Source organism: Pezoporus wallicus, unplaced genomic scaffold (genome assembly GCF_028554395.1).
Source record: "Pezoporus wallicus isolate ANWC-B61680 ecotype Strahan unplaced genomic scaffold, APGP_CSIRO_Pwel_v1 contig_5958, whole genome shotgun sequence".
In the NCBI taxonomy this organism is placed as follows: domain Eukaryota; kingdom Metazoa; phylum Chordata; class Aves; order Psittaciformes; family Psittacidae; genus Pezoporus; species Pezoporus wallicus.
Genome location: NW_026638491.1, coordinates 2,639,282 through 2,664,110, shown reverse-complemented (window position 1 = coordinate 2,664,110; position 24,829 = coordinate 2,639,282). Strand labels below are relative to the sequence as shown.

At 36.2% G+C, this 24,829-nt stretch overlaps 1 protein-coding gene across 2 annotated transcripts in view; it reads right to left on the bottom strand.

Annotated features, from left to right (window-relative positions):
- Positions 1-24,829, bottom strand: part of CCDC73 (coiled-coil domain containing 73) — an 80,100-nt gene that overhangs the window by 27,776 nt on the left and 27,495 nt on the right. Inside the window, exons 3-9 of one of the 2 annotated variants that reach the window (XM_057410971.1) lie at positions 17,826-17,897; positions 16,339-16,410; positions 15,518-15,553; positions 14,672-14,746; positions 11,973-12,011; positions 5,891-6,026; positions 2,666-2,745 (exon numbers count right to left, since the gene is read on the bottom strand). In XM_057410971.1, coding sequence (XP_057266954.1) covers positions 2,666-2,745; positions 5,891-6,026; positions 11,973-12,011; positions 14,672-14,746; positions 15,518-15,553; positions 16,339-16,410; positions 17,826-17,897 — 510 coding nt within the window. Of the gene's footprint in view, positions 1-2,665; positions 2,746-5,890; positions 6,027-11,972; positions 12,012-14,671; positions 14,747-15,517; positions 15,554-16,338; positions 16,411-17,825; positions 17,898-24,829 lie in introns of those variants that run through there. The other variant, XM_057410973.1, reaches the window with a different exon arrangement.

The following is a 24,829-nucleotide window of genomic DNA, read 5'->3' as shown; positions in this document are numbered from 1 at the left end:
CTGAGTCAAAGTAATGGCTGTGATAAGAGCTGACAGCCCAATTAAGATTTTAGTACTATAGACAGTCATTGCCACTCCAGCACTGAGGCTATAGAGGAAAGAAGTTTGAACCCACAAGTTGTCAGAGCTGTTAGAGGTCAGCCAAGTCTCCAAGGCAGATTAAACCAATTTTGTAAGTTGTCCCAACTTGTGCTGCAGATATCATGACTTCTTTCAGCTATGTAGCAAGTGAAAACAGCCTGTTAATCCCTCTTCAAAACTCTTCTAAGTATTGAAGTTTTCTCATTGCTTTGTATCTCTCATAGGTCTCTTCAGCTCAGACACATCCCCCAACAAGGGAAAACACTTGACTGCTTTAAGATCACTTTTTCAAGGGTCACTCTAAGTACAAGATAATCACAGTGAAATGAAGCTACCTAAGGGCACTTCTTACTGTGTTCAAGCACTTCTTTTCTCTTGCAGAGTGACCCATAAGATGAGCCTACAGCCCTTCACAAACTGAAGGTGCGCTGAACTAACAAGTGCCATTATAGATACAGTTCAGAAATGCACTCTATCACTATGTAACCTTGCAGAAATGTTTTATAAGCAAACTGTCAAAATAGAGGTTATTGAAAAAGGGTTGGGTTTGTTTGCTTTTCTGTATTGTTTATTTTCAACTCAGTTTTCACAGAAATTCTGCAGTTTGAGGAAAAATGAATGTCTTTCTACTATATACAACTTATATTTATAAACCTGTATTGACAAATAAACAGCCCCACTTTTTTTTTTTTCTCATAGAATCACAGAATCAGCCAGGTTGGAAAAGAGCTTTAAGATCATCAAGTCCAACCATTTCCCCCAGCACTGCCAAGGCCACCATGAAGTTATGTCATTAAGGGCCTCATCTACACAGCTTTTGAACACTTCCAGGGATGGTGATTCCACCATTTCTCTGGGAAGCCTGTTTGCAAAATAAGATACTGCCGCAGCAAAGTGCTACATCACTATGTGAATATTAAAATGCTAAGAAGTTATATTCCAGTTCAGTTTTCCACCACCATTCAGAATAAGATGGTCACATACTAAACAACCAACAAGAAATTCAGAAATAACCACAATAAAGGCATTTCCTGGTGAACTGAGGAAGCCAGATTAAGTTTCAGTTGACCCCTTCTGCCAACCTAACAGTATTTTATTTAAAATTCATCACCCATGACCTTAAGAATCAAGGGTACAGCTGAAAAAAACATGGATCAAGCAATATGTTTGATTACTGGTGTCCATAAATCACTATCAGTTTATCTTCCACACCTCTCTTACTCCCAAATTGCACTATGTAAAATTTTCCTCAACATTTTTCTTTTCTCACCTCTCAAATTAGTTACCCGCAGAGAATTCTCATTAATGAATTATTACTGTTTTTTTAACCAAAGCTAATTTACTGTGAGGCTTAAAAAATATATATATATATATTCTAGAACTCCCAAATTTTTATGTTTACAATATGTTACAATAAAAGTGTCATAGAATCAACTAGGTTGGAATAGACCTTTAAGATCATCAAATCCAACCTTTACTCTAGGACTGCCAAGTCCACCACTAAACCATTTTGATGAATCTCTTTTTCTGTTGCATACAAATTATTCATCCTTCTCTAAAGGCACTGTACTGTTGAAGTGTACTCAGTGAAGACAGTTATCCTCAGACATCCATGGCTATAATGATTTTAGCATTCTAACAAACATGGTAAATATTTCCTTCTACAGAGGAAAGTTATGACCACTGACAACTTCCAATATTTTTCCACTGCTCTTCCATCCATCAAATATTTGAGATAAAATACATATCATTTTTATATATAATACATACATAACCTATCATTTGAATTATGTAGCTAAATAAATATTTCTAAAAGCCCTAAAACCCAACCATGATTAAGAAAATGATTTGAGAATTTTCCCATGTTCTGCTATATTGTCATTGTGTTTCTTGGTCTGCTTTTATGTCAGCACGAGTTCTGAAATCTTCTGATTTCAGTCACTTGAACACCTGATCTTCTTGACACTGAGGTTTGCCATGCTATATGGGAAAAGAAAACTTCATTCTTCCCACTATTACGTATGTTCAAAAGTGCAACTCAAAAATGTACTTGGCAAATAGTAGTTTCTGGATAGATGAGGGCAGAAAAGAGTTTAATGGTCAGTCAACTTCTTTGTCCATAGCATCGCTATTATCTAATGTCTCAGTTGCCCTGTCACAAAATTCCCCCATTCCTGATGGAGATTCGGTTACAGCAGCTACCAGCTTGCTTCTACGGCAACCACTTGTCATATTCTCTCTCTCTGACTAAACTGAAATCAGCACTGCTACCTTTCCATATCAAAGGGGAGAAGCAATGGCAACACAGCACAGGAAGAAGAAAGACTAATGATCATTAAAGAGAAACAAGTAGGACGGTGTAGAGGTAAATAAAAATTCCCAAGTTACAAAAACTGTAACTGCTCCAATTTTAATTGGCATTCACGTGAAGTACCCATGCATAACAAGGAAGCATAAAACTAATGTAGGCATTGGTCATAGAATGAAGAACAGTGCTGCTGCTTCTTCATTACTATAATACTACAGAAGTTTACAGAAGTCCCCAAGAATCCCACTTACACAATCAGAAATCCACACTACTTACTTCCTTCAGATTCCTTATTTCAGTCTCTTGTCTTCTATTCACTGATGTTAGTTTCTTATTGAGCTGCATTGCTTCCTGTACTTTAAACAAAAGTTAAAACATGTCAATACTTCCATAGTTGACTATTTGATTTATATTTGACTATTTGATTGCAATATATGTGTATATAATTTATAACATAATTAAACACCCTTGTAGAAAGGAGATTAAGACTGAAAGTATGACTCTACTTTTTCTGTTTAGTGTGATATTATACTGGAGGATTACATCAGGTAGTATCAGTTGTTCTATACCTCGAACTATGAGTTAGGACTCTTCTGTGTATTGGTTTGTCCTTTTTTTTTTTATAAATTGTAATTTAAGTTTTAGTATCAGTTGGTGGCACTTTATTAGGATCACTTCTCCACGAGCTTTTAAACTGAGGCTTTGTTTATAGGTTTTTGATGAGTTTAATTATTTTCAGAGGAACACAGGACATAATGGACCACACTACATTCAAATGGACCACAGCAAATTCAAATAATTAACAGATGTACAGTTATATGCATACAGGACACAGAAGACAGCAATCAGCAGAGGATAATGGAGAGGAAAACTCTAGGAACCACCTCTGGCCCTTTTGAAAGGGAAGGTAATTCTCTCTTAGACTTTATGCTGGAGAAGGACTCTTCACTAGGGGCTGTAGTGATAGGACAAGGGGTAATGGATTAAAACTTAAACAGGGGAAGTTTAGATTGGATATAAGGATGAAGTTATTTACTGTAAGGGTGGTGAGGCACTGGAATAGGTTGCCCAGGAAAGTTGTGAATGCTCCATCCCTGGCTGTGCTCAAGGCCAGGTCGGACAGAGCCTTGGGTGGCATGGTTTAGTGTGAGGTGTCCCTGCCCACGGCACGGGGGCTGGAACTAGATGATCTTAAGGTCCTTTCCAACCCTAACTATTCTATGATTCTATACAGGCCAAGGTATCTCTGGGAAATTGCTTGAAGTTTCATAATTAAAAGCTAAAGATATTCACTACTCCCTGTACTTTTTCAATCTCTTCTATTCAATCTTAGGATTTTGATTCTCTGAGGTCTCTTCAGCCTTTGTTATTCCCTAATTCCTCTTCATTCACTACTAATCATTTTTTCTTTATTTATTCAAAAAGCTTTTGGCACAGGAATAGATGTGAAGTACAAGAACCCAAGACACTCCAACACACTCATAAATCCTTTCCTGTTAAAGATGGTAAGCATCCTAGGGAACAGTGGAAAACAGCCTCACAGTAAAATAAGCAATTTTGCAGGTTTATATAAGAATATGTGCTTAACAAATGAAAAACTTAAGAATGTTACAAATATCTGATACAATGAAGGAAAAAAAATTAAACCAAAACAAAAATTGGAAAAACTCTCTCCTGTCTTTCCACAGGAGTCATGTGTTGATTCTCTAGCTTTAAAATACTAATGGTGGTTAGACATTGGTTAGACAAAGGTTTAGATTTATTATAAATGGTGGTATTTTTCCTATACAGTAGCACTATAGCACATCAATGTTACACTGTCTTGTTTTCCTACATACTGCTTTAATAAAGCAGATAAAGCACCAGTTTATAAATTTAAACAATTTGCATACACAATGGTTGGGATACTGCCTGCCTGACTTTTCCACTGACCACAGTTCCTTGCTCAGAATTTAGAAGGTACCTACTAAGGATATGTTACATACTGCAATGCAAATTGCATTATCTCTGCAGTAAAAGACACAAAAGTAGTTGTCATAGAAGCAAACTGGTGAACAGATTGGCTTCTTGAACAGAAACAGTAACATTTAAATCTTTTTTTTACAGGTTCATTTTGCAATTACTGATAAATATAGGTAGAAATATGGCAAAAAGCTTTTATGTATGGTTCAAATAGTGTAGATACTGAGAGTAAATGTTATTTTTCCATGAAATTGCAAAGACTTTCCTGTACCTGACATAATAGAAAAGCCCTGTCCAGTATATATAAAAGGAAAACACAGCAGTGTTTCCTCTTACTTTGTTTTTAATATTAAATATTAGCCTATGAAAAAAATACAAAAAGTAATTTGAGGTACTGAAATATCACAAATACACATTGAACATGTTACCAGTTTATTCAAACTAAAGCTAAAAAAGCCTAACTAAACTAATAAGCAAAAACTATTTGGTTTCAGGCTGAAAAACAACCCCCAAACTTACAAGCTTTGGTATTTGAAAAGTTTGGTTGGTTGTTTTTTTGTTTGGTTTGAGTTATACAACTGCTGCTCCCCTTTCTTAAAAAAAAAAAAACAAAAAAAAACCCCAAAAACTTCTTTTTATTTATGTCCTGTTTACATGAATGAAAACCCCAGGCACACAAACAAATACACAAGTTCATATTCTATACATAGACTGTGATGTTCGCATAGAAATTTATCACTTCGTTGTAAGAAATAAGGATTTATCTCTCAAATTAATAGGTACAAAACTTTTTAAAATGAGGCATTTTTATTACTTGAGGTTATCAGCTTTATTATTTTGCAGATAAAAGTTATATATTCATATAATAAAAGTATGTGGAATAATACTTACATGTGTTAGCAGGTTCACAGATAATTTTATGTTTCAACACAGTGACAGGGATATGATACAGATTTATAAGACTTAACCTGCCATGTAGTCAGAATCTACATAACAATATCAACACAAAACTCTTCATATCACCCTATTTATTTAGTGAACTGGTTTTAAGATATTTTTTGTACAGGAAAATAATTTTTATTATTTCATTAATGTTTTCTGTCCATTTCCCAACCTTAAACCTACTTTAAAAAGCATTCATTTTCCCCTACTTGCTAATTCCTTTACTTTTGCCCCCTCATTTGTGCTGGTACAACTGTTTAAGTTGATTATGCTGAATAGCAAGAGGGAGCTGATGCGCTGCTTTGTTGTTTTGAACACAAATCAATTCTTCAATATAATTTACTATGTGACCACACATAGTAGTAGCAGTGTACCAGCAAAGAGCAGAACAGGTACAGGGCCTGTGCTGCTAAACTTGGCTCTGTCATAGAAAAAAAACACTGATCCAGTACTGAGATCCAGTAACAGTCAGTGGTAATATCTGATGCTTGGCATGAGGTAGCTACTGTTTTTCTAAACTGCCAGGTGTCTACAACTCACTGTCATCAATATACAGCAAAGGAAACAAATGCTGGAGGACACTGAAGACATACATACCACTGTGCTCCAGTTTTCCATGAACACCTTTTATGATTCCAAACTGACATGCTATTGCAGCATAACACTTCTCAACTTCATTCAGTTTCTTATGATGTTGCTCTTTTGCTGTTAAGTGCATCTGTAATTTTTGATCCTGTTAGAAACATAAATGGAGCACCTACTTAATGATAATAACTAGCATATATCAATCAACTCAACAAATACTTTTTGAAGTAACAGTGTAAATGCAAAATCATTCCCAGAATTTCTCAACTACCTATTTCACATCTAGTGATCAGTTCCCATCTCCAGATAGCGCCTCATCTCAAAGACCTGCACACTTGTAGCTTAGATTATCAAAAAAGCACTTTAACATATATTCATGTGTTCTTTAGGAGATTTTCATGTAAACGTCTGCAGAACTGTATTAACTGTTTTCAAATCCCAATTTCAAGTTCTCCTGTTATGTGGCTTAAACATGTTATTTCCTCCACCCCTAGCCTAACATACTAATGCTGCCTGTGCCTCCTCCTGCACTACCATGAAGTACAGCATTACATTCTCACATTCCTTTGATGAAGGATGCCCATGCAGTTTAATACAGCCCCTACCCCACATCTGCTATTCAGACTGGGGCAGTATCTGCCTATGTCTTTGACTGCAGATTCAAAACAATGTAGTTTTGAATCTATATTCAAAATCTGTATCTGCAGCTTCAGCTCTACATGTTTGTACCTCATTGCCCTAGCTGCTTATTTGTCCCTATTGTAGTATTCAACAAAATATACCATGCTTTTGGGTCACAGCTAAAAAAGTCACAGCTGCCACAACCCACTGCCCCCGCACCTTCAGAGAGAAGTGCAGGGTGGAAATGAGTAAGTGGCTGCAGACAGGTATAAGTAGGAGCTCCTTAAACTTCGGCAACAGTGTTAGTGTATGCATCATGAAAAGAAGGCCTATAGATGTTTATTGTCTCCTGGTACACAACACGAGCTATCTATTATGCAAACAGCATTCAGTCTTCTTTGTAAAGCCACTAGGAAAAGCACTGTCTTCCTCTTACAGTTTTAAAACTGTCATTTTTAACAATTAGGACAGAATATGTGTGTTCGACGCATCTAAATAAAAGAATTTCAACATACTTGCTAAAGAACAGAAGTGCATCAACTACTTCCAAAGAGTATTGGTGAGCTTTATTTCGATTAGTGAAACTAATGCAGATTAATACTCCAAGCTTCCTATAAAAGTACAGTTAACCTTTAAATGAGTAATTATTAATTCCTCAGTATCAACTGCAGTTGTAATATCTTGAAATATTACAAATTTACTTCTACTTTATGATTTTGTATCTGTAGTAAGTTAGATGCTTACTTTTCAAAGCATCTAACACTTTTACTTCTGTTAACATCTTGGCCTAAGTAGTATCTTACTGTAATGAATACCTTAAAGTAATTAACCAAAATGTATTTAAATTTCATGAATTTTACCAATCTCACACTTTGTGAGGGGACGACTGAAAACAGATATTCAGAGGAAACCATACTGACACATACCATCAATTCTGTTTTTATTTAAGAAAGTTATCTGTTTTCCTCCCTTCAATATATATTTGTGTTCCTCTTTATACTGTATTTCTGTTAATAGCTTTGTAGGTATATTTGGTCAATTTAAGTTTTCTCCAAAGAGAGTGGGTTAACTCCTCAAAAAAGATATCCATTTATGTAGACAACTTATCTGTTTCTAATCTACAGGAAAGCAACACAGCAAATATCTGTAAATTCAAGTTACACAGGGATGAATGTGGCCCTGTGTCTGGCTTGTATAAGGCTCCATTTCCATACAGTAACAAATGTGATACATGTCCAAGCATCAGAGAGAGGATAATAAAAGCTGATAGTAATCAAAAGAAATGACCAACATAAGGCTAGCAAAACAGGATATACAATACAAATTTCTCATGTTTTATAAGGTATGAAATTAAACACTGCAGCAAATGGAAAGTCATAATGGAAGCACCGGTAAAGAAACACCACTACTTACAGAATCATTGTAAGGAATGCAGGTTGTGAATGCTCATGTACTTTGGCCTTTTCCTAACCATAAGTTAACAGGTGAAGAACTATCCTTACTAATGCTAGGATGTGGATTTTATGACAAAAAAAAATAAATTTAAAATTACATTTCTGTTTCCTGATAGTCATTCAGATCTATTTATTCCTAGAGATCAATGAACAGGAAGGCATCACTAATTTGGCACATAAAGAGCTTTCTTTTGTATGAATTTTTCTTACTGCTCTCCCAATTCCTTTCTTAAGTCAGCAAAACAGTGTTCCTTCTCCTCACTAGAAAAGTAGAAATATGCTTTGTTATTTCCCAGGGCTCTTTCCAGTGAGAAAAGGAACTGGCCTGCTATATCCTCAAGAGTTTTATTAAGGGCTCAGCACTTGCCTAAATATGATTTTTCATGGCAAGCTGCTCTCCAGACTTAGTGCACAGTAAAATAAAAGAGTATGTGATTCTTTCATTCACAGTGAAGAGGTCTTAAAACATTCTTCTATGGAAGACAATCAAGAAACATCAGGAGACACTGCAGGATAGGGAGGGGATGACCCTGGAGCTGGAGTAAGACCCAGAGAATGTTGGTTGTTCTTCCTGATGTCTGATACTGCGAGAACAGGAATTATTGCCCTGCCCTCCACCAGTAATAAAGATAAGCTGGGATGGGGAGTGGAATTGATTGTGGCCATATGGTTTGTTGAGGTACAATGATTTCATGGTGGAACTAGACCAGAGAAATAGCTCAGGGTCAGATAGGTGACTGGAGGAAGACCAAGAGGGAATTGCTCATATCTCAAAGATACTCTGGAAATTGAGTCACTAGTCAGAGTTACTCAGTGAAGCAGAAGGTGGTAACTGGGAGGTGAAAGTGTCACAGAAACAAAGGAGATGTAATGGCATGGAGTCCTAGGGCAAGATCATGTGAAAATTACGCAAAGGGTTACCAAGTGTAAATCTTCAACATAAAATTTTTTTTAAAAATAGTTGCTTTAGTTCCACCATTTTTCTACTTTAAAATACTTTATTTATACTGCATTACTGCCCCCTCACTGTATTTTTAAGTAACATATTACAGGCAAATTCCTAAAAGACGTGGAAAGAAAATAAATATAACACCCCTAATTTAGATTATTAAGATGAAACCAACTTTTAAAATTACATTTACTTAACATTTTTTAATTATTTTTTCAGTCATTTGGCAACTACATCTGTATTAGAAAATGAAATGGTGGCAAGGAAGCTCTCAGGAAATGCCTACACTGCCATTAAAATATCCCTGGCCCATTTTGGCTTGTGCCAAGCAGCACTCATGTAAGCAGTTCCTGGGCACAGTTCAGGAGACTGTCTGCTGGGAACAATGTGGGTTATTTGGATGCAGCTTCCCTTTGTTTTGAAGGGCACTAGAGTTTAACGAACCTAGACCGTTTCCTATCGCTTGACTGCAGCTCTGCTAAATGGTTTCACAAACATTTAGTTTACCAATATCAACACAGTCAGCAAGTGTAACTAGATAAATTACTAGTCATTCACAGAGGTAGTCACCCCATCTACATTACTCATTAATACTGATGCACTGAACCAATACCTGGTAGGCAGTGATGTCTCCCCACTGACTACACAGAGATATCAGACTCCATATTTGCTCCTCTGAAGTGCACACAAGATTTGGTCTCTAAATCAGCCATCACTAGCCTTAATCTTGTTCTTGTTGGGTTTTATATTTTATCACAGTTACATATATTTAAGATTTAGGCACTGCAGAAGACAAATAACTCTAAATGCTCAGTCTGTCAGACATGCCCAGGATCAGACAACTCAAGTTAACAAGGGAACACATGAACAGATGCTACACTCAGAGTTGTAGCATTCTACATTTTATCACCTGCTACGAAATTAATGAAGGAGGAAACCAAGACCTGACCATGCTGATTTTCCTCCAGTTATTTCTTTATTTCAGCAGCAAGAAAAAGAATACAATACAGACCCCACACTCAAACATATCCTATCAAGACAGCTAGATGTGTAGTAATTACCCTGCAGCCTCCTGACTGCACAAGTGTTTCTCTCCATATGCAGTGAGGTGCAAAGTGACTACACCACACACAATAATCGACACCTCCATTGTTGAAACAAAGGGAAGAGGGAAGAAAAAGAAATCCCCTATTTCTTTGCCTCTCTACAGTCTTTCAATAAGAAACAAAACCTCCCACTATTTCAAATTCTAGTATCTACCCTACGAACTGTATCAGCACCACAATTTTCCCATAAACTTAATGGGATAGCATGCTACAGTATGGTGTACATGCAAAATATTAACACTGCATATACTAAAGAACAGGATTTCCCAGCACATAAAAAAGCTTCTTTATTGACTGGCAGGGTTTCTAAGGTGCAAGATACAAACTAAACAGCACATCTGCTTACTTTCAAAACACTAGCCAGGGCACGGTCTAATCTGTCTTTAACAAACTTAAAATTGAAATAGAAATGGGTCTCAGATAAATGCACAGTTTGGAATTTCATCCATTTTACTTCTAAGCATTTTGCCATTTGTGATAACTAAGACAGTCTACATGGGTTACTACTACCTTGATCCCTAGAACATACATTTATTTCAGTGCAACTGCACAGGCAGTATAGCTGACAGAATTTGGCTTTGGTCTAAAACTCTATTAGCCTGCTACTGCGTAGGGTTGTAGGAAAGGATTTGCTTCTGTTTACCTCGTGTTTTTCTGTTTTCATCATTTCATATCAGAACATCTTCTATAAATATGGCCATACATGTTAGGTTTCATGTACACGCAAAATACAATTTCTAATATCTTGTCCCCCACTGAATAGTATTTTTAATAACCATTCTCTGTATCATACTACTTCAAGGATTTCAGTATTTTCAAATAGCAAAAAGTTTATTAAACATAAAATCTATTAACATAAGAAGGGAAGATACTTGTTTAAGCAGCATAGATACATTTCCAGCTTATAGAAAAGGTGTAGTGATTTAAATACTCTTATTTATATGGAGCTTGCAAGTTAGGAAAGAAAAGCAATATGAAATGACCTAAATGTAAGTTCAATAATTTGTGTACTTTAAACACATTTTTTGACCAGATGTATTTTAACAATAAATACAAGTTAAAAGTGAAGTAAGACAAAACACATTTTATGTTGCCTTTGATCTTTAACTTGTAGCCTTATCTCCCAGGTCAGAGGGCACATTATTCAATTTCACCATATTTTGTGTAAAACCACTGTAGCGTTGAAGATGACTTTCAGTACAAATGTCATGGTACTTAAAGCTAAACTGGACCCTAGTTTTTTGAGCTTCTTAATTAAAATCACAGTTTGTAATGGTCTGACAATATTATCTTTATTCTTTCCAGTTGAACAGCAGCAGAATTTTCATAGCATTTATTCAATCAAGCTTAGCAATGTTCCTGCAGCTCACTCTTTTACTTCCTAAAACACACAGCAGGGTTCAGAGTGACTGTGCTGTCACTCTACATAAATTTATTCTCTGTGTCAAAGGGAGTAAGCTAGACTGGATGAAATCTAAACTGTTCAGTGGAACTGTTGTTAAGAAGTAATTCTAAGGAGTGAAAAGTGTGAGAGGAAAAACATCAGGTTTTCTTAAAAAAGAAACCTGCTTAGAATTCTCCAGTACTTCTTTCAGTCAAATATGCTAGATTCTATAAGCATAAGAGTAATATAATTACATTATTCAAATCACAGTCTGAAAAAAATCTTCACGCTAACCTATAAAGAGAACAAATGTACCAATTACACTTTAATCCAGTGAGAAAAAAATCTGCATGTTAAACAGCAGCTGTCACATTATGAAAACTTTAAAAAAAAAAAAAGACTGGATTCGAAAGTTTTTCAGATTCAAAGCTGATATTGCCTCTTTTGGTTATTTTTTAATAATTATCACACATTATTTAAGTATTAGTGATGGTTAGTACTTGCATGATACTCTAAGCAGACATTCTCTTTTCATAAAAGCTATACCTTATTTTTTTTTTTACTTTCATTAATTTCTTACCATTTCATTTAGTTTCTTTTGCAAAGTGTATTTTGAAATCTGTAAAACAAAAGGTAGGTATTCATTTAATTTTAGTTACATTTTTTCTTACAACAACCTGCATATTTATGTATTCTCATACCTAAGATTTAATTGCATTTATTGCCTAGTCAATACAGTAATACTGTTTTTTTGCAAAGTGAATCTAATAATAAAAAGAATCTAATAAATAAAATCTAATAATAAAAATTATAAAATAATAAAACAGTAATACTGTTTTTTTGCAAAGTGAATCTAATAATAAAAAGTAGTGTAATTTTAATTCATAATTTCACTTTAATATTTAAATAATGTAAATACGCTTTACACTGATTTATTACTACAATTTTGAAAAATGCATACATCCTTGTGTTTTCCGACATGTATCATAAAAATAATATGTAAATGGACCACAGTCTGCCAACTGGACCCTTAGAAAGAGAGAAGAAGAAAGAGATAGAAATAAAAGTCCTGGAGGAATACAAGGATGTTCCCTGTTGGGATAAAAGAAAAAAAAAAGGGTCTAGGTAGATGTTCTGAATGGTGGCATATAAAGACATATTAAAGCATGCAAGATTGTTACAAGATGGACATTTGAAGTCATTAACACTATTTTTAATACACTTTTGAAATCAGAGAATCTTGACTTGCATAATACTTAAGTTCACAACAGCTTTAGTCTCTATATCTCTTAGAATGTTTATAGAAACACTGACCATGTCAAAGAAAACAAGAGAAATGTCAAAGAACCCAGAATGTGTAAATCTTATACAGAAAATATTTTTGGAAAAGGTCTAGACAACAATCATTTTAAGATAGAATTCTGACTTTCTGGATAGAGAAGAATACAGAACCAAATATGAGATTCCTCACTCCTATTTTAGGCTGATTTTTCTGGGTCCACAGGTTCATTGTGACCCCTTGCTTCCTCAAGGCACAGCAGAATTTCCTAGACCTCAGCTATACTGATTTGATTTGTGAACATTAAACATTTCATGTTGAGATTAATTTTTCTTTCAATTTCTGTTTTGTTTTACAAAGTAAAGTCCACTGGAATCTTTCATTATTCTTGCTGTCTACATATTATGCTGTCCTGGGTTCAGCAGTAGCAGTCGTGTTTCTCCTTCTTGGTAGCTGGTGCAGTGCAGTGTTTTGACTTTTGTCTTGGGAACAGAGCTGATAACAATGATGTTTTGGTTTGGCCAAGGACTTTGTGAGCCTCATGCTCTGCCAGGGAGGAGGGGAAGCCAGGAGGAAGCAGAGACAGGACACCTGACCCAAGCTAGCCAAAGAGGTATTCCATACCACAGCACGTCATGCCCAGGATGTAACTGGGAGTTACCCGGAAGGGCAGGGACTGCAGGGTTGGAGGAGGTATCGGTTGGAGCTTGGTCGAGCTGGGGGGGGCGAGTTATCAGTTGGCTGGTGGTGAGATGTTGTATTCTCTTCCCTTGTTATTTCCTTTATGATTATTATTATTGGTGGTAGCAGTAGTGATTTGTGTTATACCTTAGTTACTAAACTGTTCTTATCTCAACCCGTGGGAGTTGCATTCTTTTCGATTCTCCTCTCTGCCCCTCTGGGAGTAGGGGGAGGGAAAGAAGGGGGGGAGTGAGTGAACGAGTTACCTGACTGGGTTTAAACCACGACATATGCTCAGCAAACCATGGAGGTATATTCTCTATCATCTGTGTTATACCAAGGTTTGAACAAGGCACCAAAATCCTCACAGCTATGGCACAGAAGGCCAGCCACGGCAATAAATTTCTTTTGCTCACTTTCACTGTTAACTAAATTACTAAACAGTCTCATACCAAAACAAGTAAATGCATCCTATTCTAAGAGAATGTTAATAAGAACTGAACATATTTCAAAGTCAAGGGTAATAATCCATTGTAAACATTTTGATTTCAATAGAATTAACTATTATGCCACTCAGTTTTGGGTAGAAAAATAATTAGTTCCTGTCAATACCCGAAATCTGGCAATGCACTGCAATGCTAATTCTCTTTTGTGTTGACTTCGCTTTTAATCCATTTTCAACACATCTGCCTTGGTCTTTAAAAGAAAACCACGTACCAGCTATGTCCCTATGTCTTCCTTTAATCCAAGTAACTCTGAATCACAGCCACAGCTGCTCCAAAACTATGTAATGATATAAAATTCAATACAAAAATAACAATACACAGCATAAGAGTAAATTGTGCATTCATTTGACCATTTTCCTAACAAACAGGTATTGGAAAGCCAAGGATTAAGTGGTAAATATAGAAACCTCCTAGTGAGAGGAAATAATAAAAAAACCACAGGTAGTGCTGTTAGCGGGAGGCCTAGTGTGAATACTTGCTTAGGTGTCCAAAACCCAGGTTTCCAGAAAGTTGAGAAATAAGATGACAAGAGCAGAAAGAGGAAGACCGTGGAAATGAAAAGAAGGCACATTTCACACCCTATTTGGATTTCTATTGAGTTTGCGATTCTTCTGGAGGAAAAGAACTTGAGGTGAAAAGCTAACTTAAAGTAGTCTTGGTACTGAAGACTAGAACAGAAACTCAGTGTTAGAAAATGCGGTGTACATGTACTAGAGAGATTAAATGAGAAGGCCTTGAAGGCCCTCTTAAAAATAACTATTTTCTTAGCACTTGCATACCAAGGAAAGTTATTTACCAAAACTAACAGTTTACCTGTAAAGCTTTTAATGCTTCTTTCAGTCCATCGATTTCTTTTTCTTTTGTTTCTACAGCAAGTTGATATTTTCCCTTTCAACAAAAGCTGTACTTCAGGATTTGGGTGGAATAAGTATGTTTACAATGAGAATTTCTCAAAAACAGTGTTACAAAACAAAGCACTACTCTACTACGACAGAACAATTCACTGATGAAAACAGGTGAAAATTCAAATAATTAAATTTCTATCACAATAAAAAGCAAAGTGAAAATGATTGTGTCTATTCACCACTTATGACTAGTCAGAAGTTTTAAAATATTCTTTTCTGGGAGAGACAAGCCTGACAAAGGCAGAATTAATAAGTTACTTCAGAACAAAGATACTAAACAACAAAGAAAGCATTAGGTAAATCTATTTTCTTATCCGACGTAGCAGGGTCTTCACAGAAACAACTTCCTCAGCTTTTCCAGTCCACAAAGATTAAACTGTAATCTGCTACCACTAGAATTACTAAATACATGTAAGCATATTTTATAGTTTTATATATATACATGCATATACAGCATGCACATACATATGAATTTATTTACATGTGCATGTCATGTGCATATAAGTCAAAGGAAATCGGAGGAATTAAATTAGGTGAGAAACTCTAACAGCAATCAATATGAGTCACACTTCACAAGTAATTGAAATTCTACAGGTTATAAACAAAAAACCAAGTGTAACAGGTTATAAAAAAATATCTTTCGCTAAGGCATTAGCAAGAAAAATAATTTAACTCTGATATACTTAGCTTATACTTAGAACACGTTCAGTCAGTTATATGGCATTATCATTTACCAAATAATTTAACAAAGTACCTTTTCTTCTTCCATGGCCATCATCCTTGCCTGTAACTTGGTTGTCAGCAGCATATCAAAAATAAAAAATAAAAAAAAAACCCACACACACACAAAAACAACAAAACACAAACCAACAAACCACCAAGAAAGAAAGGAAGAAACAATAAATCAATACAGCACATGGGATTAATTTTATTCATGCAACTTGAAAAGACAATATATTTATATTACCATGCATAGTGTACTTCCGGTTTTGTTGGGGTTTTTTCTCCCTTTAACTACAATAACTATAAAGTCACAAACAGCAAGCTTGTGAGTCACAAATTATTTTTTCAAGAAAGAAAAAACCCTAATTGCTTGCCTGTTTCTTTTTTAGTGAGATATGATTGTGATGCAGCATTAGTGAAACTCTTCATCACCATGTGGAACAGTTTCAGTTCCTATGACTGTTCTCTGCAAGTTATTTCAGCACTCAGATTTGCTGATTATATATTGTGCAGAAAAAAACCACAACCCCACTTGAAAGACTGAAACACACTTTCAAATGTTGAACAAAGTTATGTGGCAGATCTTTCACTGTGCTTTACGTTGCAGAGGACATGCCATTTGAGGAAGGGGGAGCTCTTTCTCTCCCAGGAAGAGCAATATACTGGGACAAACTGTCAAAATACAGGCATTATACTACGTCTGGAAGAAAGAAAAAGACCCGATTTCTTTAAGCTGTGTATTCTAACATTTTATATACTACATAAAAATATTTTAATACCAACTAATAACTTGCTGTTATGCAAACATTTTTAAACTCTCACTGTCAAAGTCAGAAGGCCTTATTTTGCTACCTGTTTTTTAAGAACTGCCATAGCTTCTTTGTTTTGTTGCTGCAACGTGTCCATCTGATGCTGCAGTGTTTCCTGCTCATGCAAAGTAACAAGTGAGGTTTAAATATCTTACAGCTAACCATACATATGGGTTTTCAAGAAAAAACAAACAAAACCAAACTGATTCCTTGTTAAATATTTTTAGAAAGGCATGATTGATTAAAAAGCCTGAAGACTAAAAAGAGACATTTGTTAACTGGTAATCATCTTTTTGGTAGCAGCTTCTCTACTTTACAACAGGTAACTCTTCTCACCTCTGGAATTCAGCTCTCTTGTTGCCAGGATTTCTATAAGTGATTCTTACCTATCCTACCAACCTGCATAAGCAATTTAACACCCATTGCCATCTTAAGACAGCATTAGGTTTGCCATGTGCTGATGTTAAATGCAAAGTGCAGAAAACCAGAGTTCACTTAACTGCCTGGAAGTCCCATCTTTTTATTAATGGTGAACTAAATTGCTGTTAAGATCTCAGAATGAATGTAAATCAGAACCAGATTATCAAGAATTGCAATGCTAGGTAAAAAAAAAAACAAAAAAACCCGCCAAGCAAAGAAGGGCTACAAATTGAAAGCCCTGCTGCCTATACAAATACAGAATGTTTCCTGTTTCTGTGTGCACATATATATCTTCCAGAGAGGAAAAAAAAAAAGGCAGTTTGGATTATTAATTTGAGATGGTTAGGTTGAACTCCAAGATGACAAAGCCTTCCTTTACTACCAAGATGCTAAATATCCCAAGATCAAGGATAGAGCTGAAATTATTGTTTTTTCTGTGAACATAAAATATACAGAGTAAAAAGCCTTTTATCTTGTGACCTAGTGACAGGGGTCATAGGTTTGATTGTATGAGAGAAGGGAATGAATTTCCTACGCAAGCATAACCTTAAAAGCCCTAACCCTAGGAAGAATGTTAGATTATTTTACTGAAAACTTCATTTTGAGTGCTTAAAAGTTGACAAACCTCTTTCGAGAATCTCTAGCACACAAGTTTATTTGAAGTATTTTTTTTAAAGAATTGTCACCTCCAAAACATTGCAAGTGAAGTTGTTTGTACAGCTGCACTGGTACTTGCACTTGTCAAAGCCAAGCATAATACAGAGAAGCTGTTGCATAGCTTTCCCCACACCGACATGTCAATAGGCCTCATGTTAAGCTAAATCTCTTATTGCTTCAATATTTATATGCCTTTTGAGTGGAGACTTCCAGTCATGCCAAATATTATGATGGTACTCTTTCATTAATTGGATTTCTAGGCTGGGCACAATCCGAATCAATATAAAAGCTACAAAAGTTCATGGAAAGAAAATAAACTATTGGCTACCAATCTACGATGAGAAATTACCATAGCTTTAAAAAGGCGAATTGTACCAAATCACAATCCATAGTAATATCATATTGAAATTAAATCCCAGCAGTTAAAACACTATAACCATACAGGGAAGTTACCTTCTGCCACTCAAGTTCCTGTTTCTCGACAACAATTTTACTTATTTGATCTTCATAATTAATTTCCGTTTCCTAGTTACAAAAAAAAAAAACAACACAAATTTACACAAGGCAGGACCAGCAAATCAAATAACAACATAAGTTGTATATTCATAGTCTTCTTCCCTTACAGTCCAGTACATAGAACAGTATGTGCCTACACACCGCACAGCAAAAAAGGTAACAAAACCCTCTGGATGTAGCAAAATAGCAGGTAAGTTCAGCTGTTTTGGTCAGAAAATTTGCAGAGTCAATAAATTTAAACTTAGATTGAAATGCATAACAGAAGATTAGAAACAAGGATTATAGCCCCCTTAATCAGCAGGCACAGCTCTCTCTTCATATATATTCTCTCCTGCTTCTTAAGACAAAACCAGACTCAAAGGGAATATACCAGACTGGATTTCACAGTTAAAAAAGGACTAAATATTCTGATGAAACAAGTCAAAATACTAAGTTGAAGAGAAATTCAGTAAACTGCAATAAGGGCTTCAAGAATCCATTGCTAGTCAAAGATACACAGTCATGGTTAATGAGTCAGAATCTTTGGGACATCTTAATTATTCAACTCAAAGCATTTGAATCTTTATGTTTTACTGACATCTCCCAGGACAATTGAAAAATCCTCTGTCAGCAATTACTTCTGTTAATATGGATTTATTATTTATCACAGCCTTCTGTGCCAAAAACCTCCTGACCTACCAGATGAAAGTAAGAAGCTAAACAGAAGTCATGGATAATCAGCATGTACTTTTACGAGATGAGCTACTAGGAAATCTGAAGAAGAATGTTACTAAAGTCTGAAGTTTTCTTCACAATCCACAAGATGTACTAGAAACAGGAAGGTGTGCTACGTCTCCTGCAATGCAGGAGTGCTTTGTCAAAAATGAAATTATTACTGTGATAATAAGTGAGACTTACCTGCTGATAATCACAGTTGCTAAAAATTTATGGGAATTTTCCTGAAACATGCTGTTATTAGTCAAATTTTCCTAACTGGAATCAGCTTCCCCTTAATTTTTTTTTTTTTTTTTTTATTACGAGTACTGGCCTTCCTTTACAAATGCAATACTTGAGAAAGGAAGAACACGTTTCCCTATCAAACAGTCATTATTCAGACTTTTGATGCATATTCACCCCTGAATTGAAGCAATTCACCCGTCCTGTTACTGTGTACAGTCAAAATAATGAACACCCCTTAAAGACCTAGAGAGAGACGCTTATGTGTTGCTCCCAGCATCAAAAGGCTCATTTTGTGCCTTTTCCCTGCACACTGATGGTCAACTTGAAGAATTGACTACCTTAAGGTAAGATGGACACAAGCGGTCATTTCAAGTTTTTGATACAAGGATATCTACAATGCTTCAACAGTTTGTGCAAGACTGTTTTGAAGAATACTGCGCAACCCCTTCTCACCTAATACAACAGTTGATCCACAGTCCCACTGTATTATCAACAGAAATAAAAACGCAACATATGTCCGGAGGTGATTGAAAAAAGGTTTTTGACATCTTTTATAGATTTTAGGGTCAAAACTGACTTCTTTGATTAACAGGTAGTTTAGGCACATCTGTGGGTAGAAGCAACACTTCTATCCACAGAAGACTACTCCTAAGTATTTCAGGAGTTACCTGTGGGATTGAAAAATATGCCTCGCAGACTTGAATATTACTAAGACTTTATAACTGCCCTAAGAAATAGCATGTTAAAACTTAAGGCATTTATAATTAACTCCCACATCCATACAAAACACTTTAACTAAAATACAAAAATACAAGTTTGAAAGCTGCTTTAAATTCCATTTTAAGCAAACCCTTTGCTTTGAATGCTGAAGAGGGTAAGCACCAGAAGTTCTAACTGAACAACGCTTCTCCAACTTAATCCCAAATTATAAAGGAAAATCTGGAAGCCATCAAAAAAGTGTGTATATATAAATACTGCTGAAAAAATAATCATAAATACTTAACCTGAGGATGACAATTACATGATTCAAATATTCTCATGTGAAATTGCTAATAATTGTAAACCTTACGCATTATTTTTACTTCTTTCAAAGAATATTTATAGTTCACCCATTTCAAATTGTAAACTTGTGTGCAGCACTTTTTTTTTTTTACAAGTTTCACCAACTGTTTAATAGGATAAAACCATCTTTGTTAACTTTGGAGAGTAATACTGTGTCTGTAAGTTTGATGAAGTATCAAAAACCCCACAGAAGCTTGAAAGTGTCATTTTTTTTTTATTGGATGCCTTAGAACTACATGGATTTAACTGTTCTCATAAAAACAAAAAAAACAAAAAACAACCCTACCATAACAATAAAAGAGGAGTAATTTGATGGTTTATTTACTCGTTATAACCTTTAGAAACTGTCAGGCTCTCTTTAAAGTGTTTGCTTCAGGCTGTAGTTTTACAAGATGGGCTGTGGATTGGTCAAGCCTCCTCGATTCTTGACCCTGAACAGATTTAGGAACAGAGTACAGCTGGCTCATGTCCAAGCAGCCAAAACTGCTGTTAGGTACTTTTATTGTCTTTTTCAAACTCATCATTTACCTCCTACAAAACCGCACATCCAATTTCTCATGCAGGTCAATCAAACGGTACTCAACAGAAACTACAGTTTCTGATTGTTTCATGCTGTAATCAGAATACCCTTCGTACCAGCACAACTTTTAGTGGACCACGGATATCCTTCTTCAGTTTTGATCCCAAGACAAATGTTAAAGGGATAAAAAAAATGTAACAGCCTTATTATAACTTTAGTTCCTGATACAACATTTTTGGATCATAACGGTAATGACAGCTAACCAAAACCTTTAGCAACCGCATATTTGGGATTTATTCTCAAAAGCTTTTCTGTTTCGGAAGTACACATTTCTCTTTCTCCACCAATCACTTATTTTCCTTTGGAAATCTTTCATTGCTTTGCCCTTGATTCCACTGCATAGGCTGCAATTGCTCTATATTAAAATAAATCTCACCTATCAAAATATATTCCTTAAATTAGTACACGTGGTCTACTAAGATGCTTGCACCGATACTTATCATGTTCTTCTCTCCAACTTCAGGTAATCCATTCCTAATCAAAAGCCACGTTATTTGCCAACACAGAAGTTAAGCTAACACACTGCTTACTGACTTGAATAAGAACTTTGTATATGTCACAGTCATGAGATCGATAAACCTCAGCACTGCTTAGGCTTTTATACCCCCATACTTATTTATTTTTTAATGTTCAGCTTTCCTTGTTTGTTTTGTTTTGCTAAAAAGTACCTTAAGTTACACTTAGACAGAAAATCCACGTATTAAACTATTAGGATTTTTTGTTGTTTCCCTGCAGCCTGTGTTAGTGGTGTCCTGTTGGTCAAATTCTAGATAACAAACAAAAGCCACCCACATCTATTTTGTGTTATTTTATCATTGTTTCTCCCCCTCCAATTTCCTCTTTTTACTCTACCATTTAAGAAATTCAAATTAAGCTCTTCACCATTCTCATTTTCAACACCTAGAATTGTTTCTTGCAACAAAAAAAAAAAAAAAACAAACCAAAAACCACCAAAAAAACCCTCACTAAAATATTTTGTTTCCCTACCATCTACTTTATTTCTAGAAAATACTTCTGCTTTAATTTCTGAAGTAGCAATTGTCCTTCTCAGGAACAGAAACTTCAAAATACAGTGTTAAAACATTTTAAAATACAGTATTAAAGCATAAAAAGAGTAACTTAAAAACAAAGTCTTTTTAGTTATAAATAAATAAAATCTTCATTTATGCAATAGTTTCTTTCAATCTCATGGTTTTGGTCACTGCATATCATTGTTTCCACAGAGCTGTCTATATAGCTACAGTAGATGCCTCTGGTGTCCTTTTTAACTTTTCTGCTATTCCACACATCTGAAGGCGGTTATTCTGCAGAACACACCTTCAACAAGGTTTAGTTTTAGATCTATTGTAATGTTTCTGGGGCTTTTTAGGTCTAGATATATCACAAACAATACGGCCATTCAAATCAAGTCATTCTGCTTTGCTCCTTCTGATAACTAAGCTTATAGTTTCATCAACTTTCTTCACTTGACATCTCAAAAAGTTTGCCTTTGGGGCCCAGGTGACATTTCCAAATACTAACCTTATACTGCAACTTTCCATTTTTATCTCGATACCAATCTTCTCTTGTCCATCTTACCTGTGAAACACCGCTAAATCAATGGGTTAGCTCTGCACAATTATGTACATGTCTTCCATTCTTGCACAGACTAGCTCAGAATACCCAAGGTACAACAAGCTGTACGGCACTACAGTGTGCAGTGCAAACCCCTTCACAGTTGCCAGAAGGCAGAAGTACATTTTAGGAATGGTAGGAAACAGCTAAGGGTTAGCAAAGCTCCTTCATGACCTCTCTCTAAGAAAACCTAGAAATAAGCCACTGTGCTGAAAAGCTTGGATTAGAATAGCCAAAGGCATAGCAAAGGTAGAGTAAGAGGAATGGAGATAAACTTGTTCAGACCTATCTTAAAGGAATGGCACACAAAGCTCTGCAGCACTAGGGTGAGCTACAGCTTCTGAGAACAACAACCAGAACAAACTTAAAGTGAGGTGCTGTGAGAGCCATAATGTCTGCATCAAGACAACAGACATGATTCAGGATTTGTCTCTCTCTTCACAAATAAGTAAGAAGATACAAGGATATTTACTTTCTCAGTGAGTACTCATTGGCCATCAACATGAAAGTGGGTAAGCACAAAAAAAAAGATCCAATCCATATCAAAACAGAAGAAGGCAGACAGAATGTGACAGAAACTAGGAAAAACAGGGAAAAGAGAGAGAAAGAGTATTAGAGGCAGAGGAGGAGATGAGGGCCAATAACAGCAAACTGACAGGAACAGCTAGCCTTTAAAAAATATTCCTGTCCACAACAGTCCTGAAACCCCACATTCCTGTGCTATGAACACAGGTAAGAAGTTCCCTGGCAAATCAGATATCTCATCCCCATTTTGGTGGCTGACTAATACCACATGCTATGTCAACATACTCCTCTGGCTCAAGGAGGGGAGAAGTTTTACATAGTGCTTGACCATAAATAGTAGGATAACTACCAGGAACAAGAAGTCAATATGGCTTAAATTTACAAAATCTGGTGAGAGTTACATGCTTCTAAAAGGAAATATTTAAAGAATCCTGTGTTAAGAGTATTTGTCTGAACATAGAACGTGCTTGTATGAGTAAACTCAATACCCTTTGCAACTCCAATATTTGTTAATATAAAATAGTGGTCTTTTCTTACCTTGTGACAAATGAGAGAAAATTTGAGAGCTGGAAAATGTTTCTTAAACAGTATTTTAGTTAAAAGAGTTATAGCTGTATCATAACTGCCCAAAGAGCAAAATTTATTTCCTGCAATTTTTAGTAAACACAAGAGTGTCAAATCTAATAAAGTCACAGTATCACAGTATGCTAGAGATTGGAAGGGACCTCAAAAGATCATCTAGTCCAATCCCCCTGCCGGAGCAGGAACACCTAGATAATGTTACACAGGAATGTGTCCAGGCGAGTTTTGAATGTTTCCAGAGAAGGAGACTCCACAACCTCCCTGGGCAGCCTGTTCAGTGCTCTGTCACCCTCACTGAGAAGAAGTTTCTTCTCAAGTTTAAGTGGAACCTCTTGTGTTCCAGTTTGTACCCATTACCCCTTGTCCTATCATTGTTTGCCACTGAGTAGAGCCTGGCTCCATCCTCGTGACACTCCCCCTTTCTATATTTATATACACTAATAAGGTCAACCCTCAGTCTCCTCCAAACTATAGAGACCCAGCTCCCTCAGTCTTTCCTCATAAGGGAGATGCTCCACTCCCTTAATCATCTTCGTTGCCCTGCGCTGGACTCTCTCCAGCAGCTCCCTGTCCTTCTTGAACTGAGGGGCTCAGAACTGGACACAATATTCCAGATCCAGGGCAGAGTAGAGGGGGAGGAGAACCTCTCTCGACCTACTAACCACCTCCCTTCTAATACACCACAGGATGCCATTGGCCTTCTTGGCCACAAGGGCACAGTGCTGGCTCATGGTCATCCTGTTGTCCACTAGGACCCCCAGGTCCCTCTCCCCTACACTGCTCTCTAACAGGTCGTTTCCCAACCTATACTGGAACCTGGGGTTGTTCCTGCCCAGATGCAGGACTCTACACTTTCCCTTGTTATATTTCATCAAGTTATTCCCTGCCCAACTCTCCAGCCTGTCCAGGTCTTGCTGGATGGCAGCACAGCCTTCTGGCGTGTCAGCCACTCCTCCCAGCTTAGTGTCATCAGCAAACTTGCTGAGGGTACACTCAATTCCCTCATCTAAATCGTTGATGAATATATTAAATAATACTGGTCCCAGTACTGAGCCTTGAGGCACTCCACTAGTTACAGGCCTCCAACTAGACTCAGCCCCATAGACTACAACTCTCTGGCTTCTCTCCTTCAGCCAGTTCACAGTCCACCTCACTACCTGATCATCCAGACCACACTTCCTCAATTTAGCTGTGAGGATGCTGTGGGAAACTGTGTCAAATGCTTTGCTGAAGTCAAGGTAGACCATATCCACCACTCTGGTGGTGACAAGTCAAGACACAAATGACAGAATCTGTACTATTAGCCAGACTTTGTGATGTCCTAGGTTAACACCAGAGAGAGCCTCAACAGTTTGTTGTACTTGAGAAACAAAAAACCCCAGTACTTGTTTCCAGGTATGGAAACAGGTCACAAATTTATCCTTTGCACCAAAGAAAAACATCAGTAAAATATAAAAAAAAATTACTAAGATTTACCTTTCTTGTGTTCAGATAATCAACACTTTCATTAGTTCAACAACTACTAAAAGCACTCATATCCCCAGAATACACATCTATGGGAATAGGGAGAATTTCGTTGATTTCTTATCTTTACATGCTTTTCTAGCTAAGGATGTTGTGGGGTACTTTTTCTATCTAG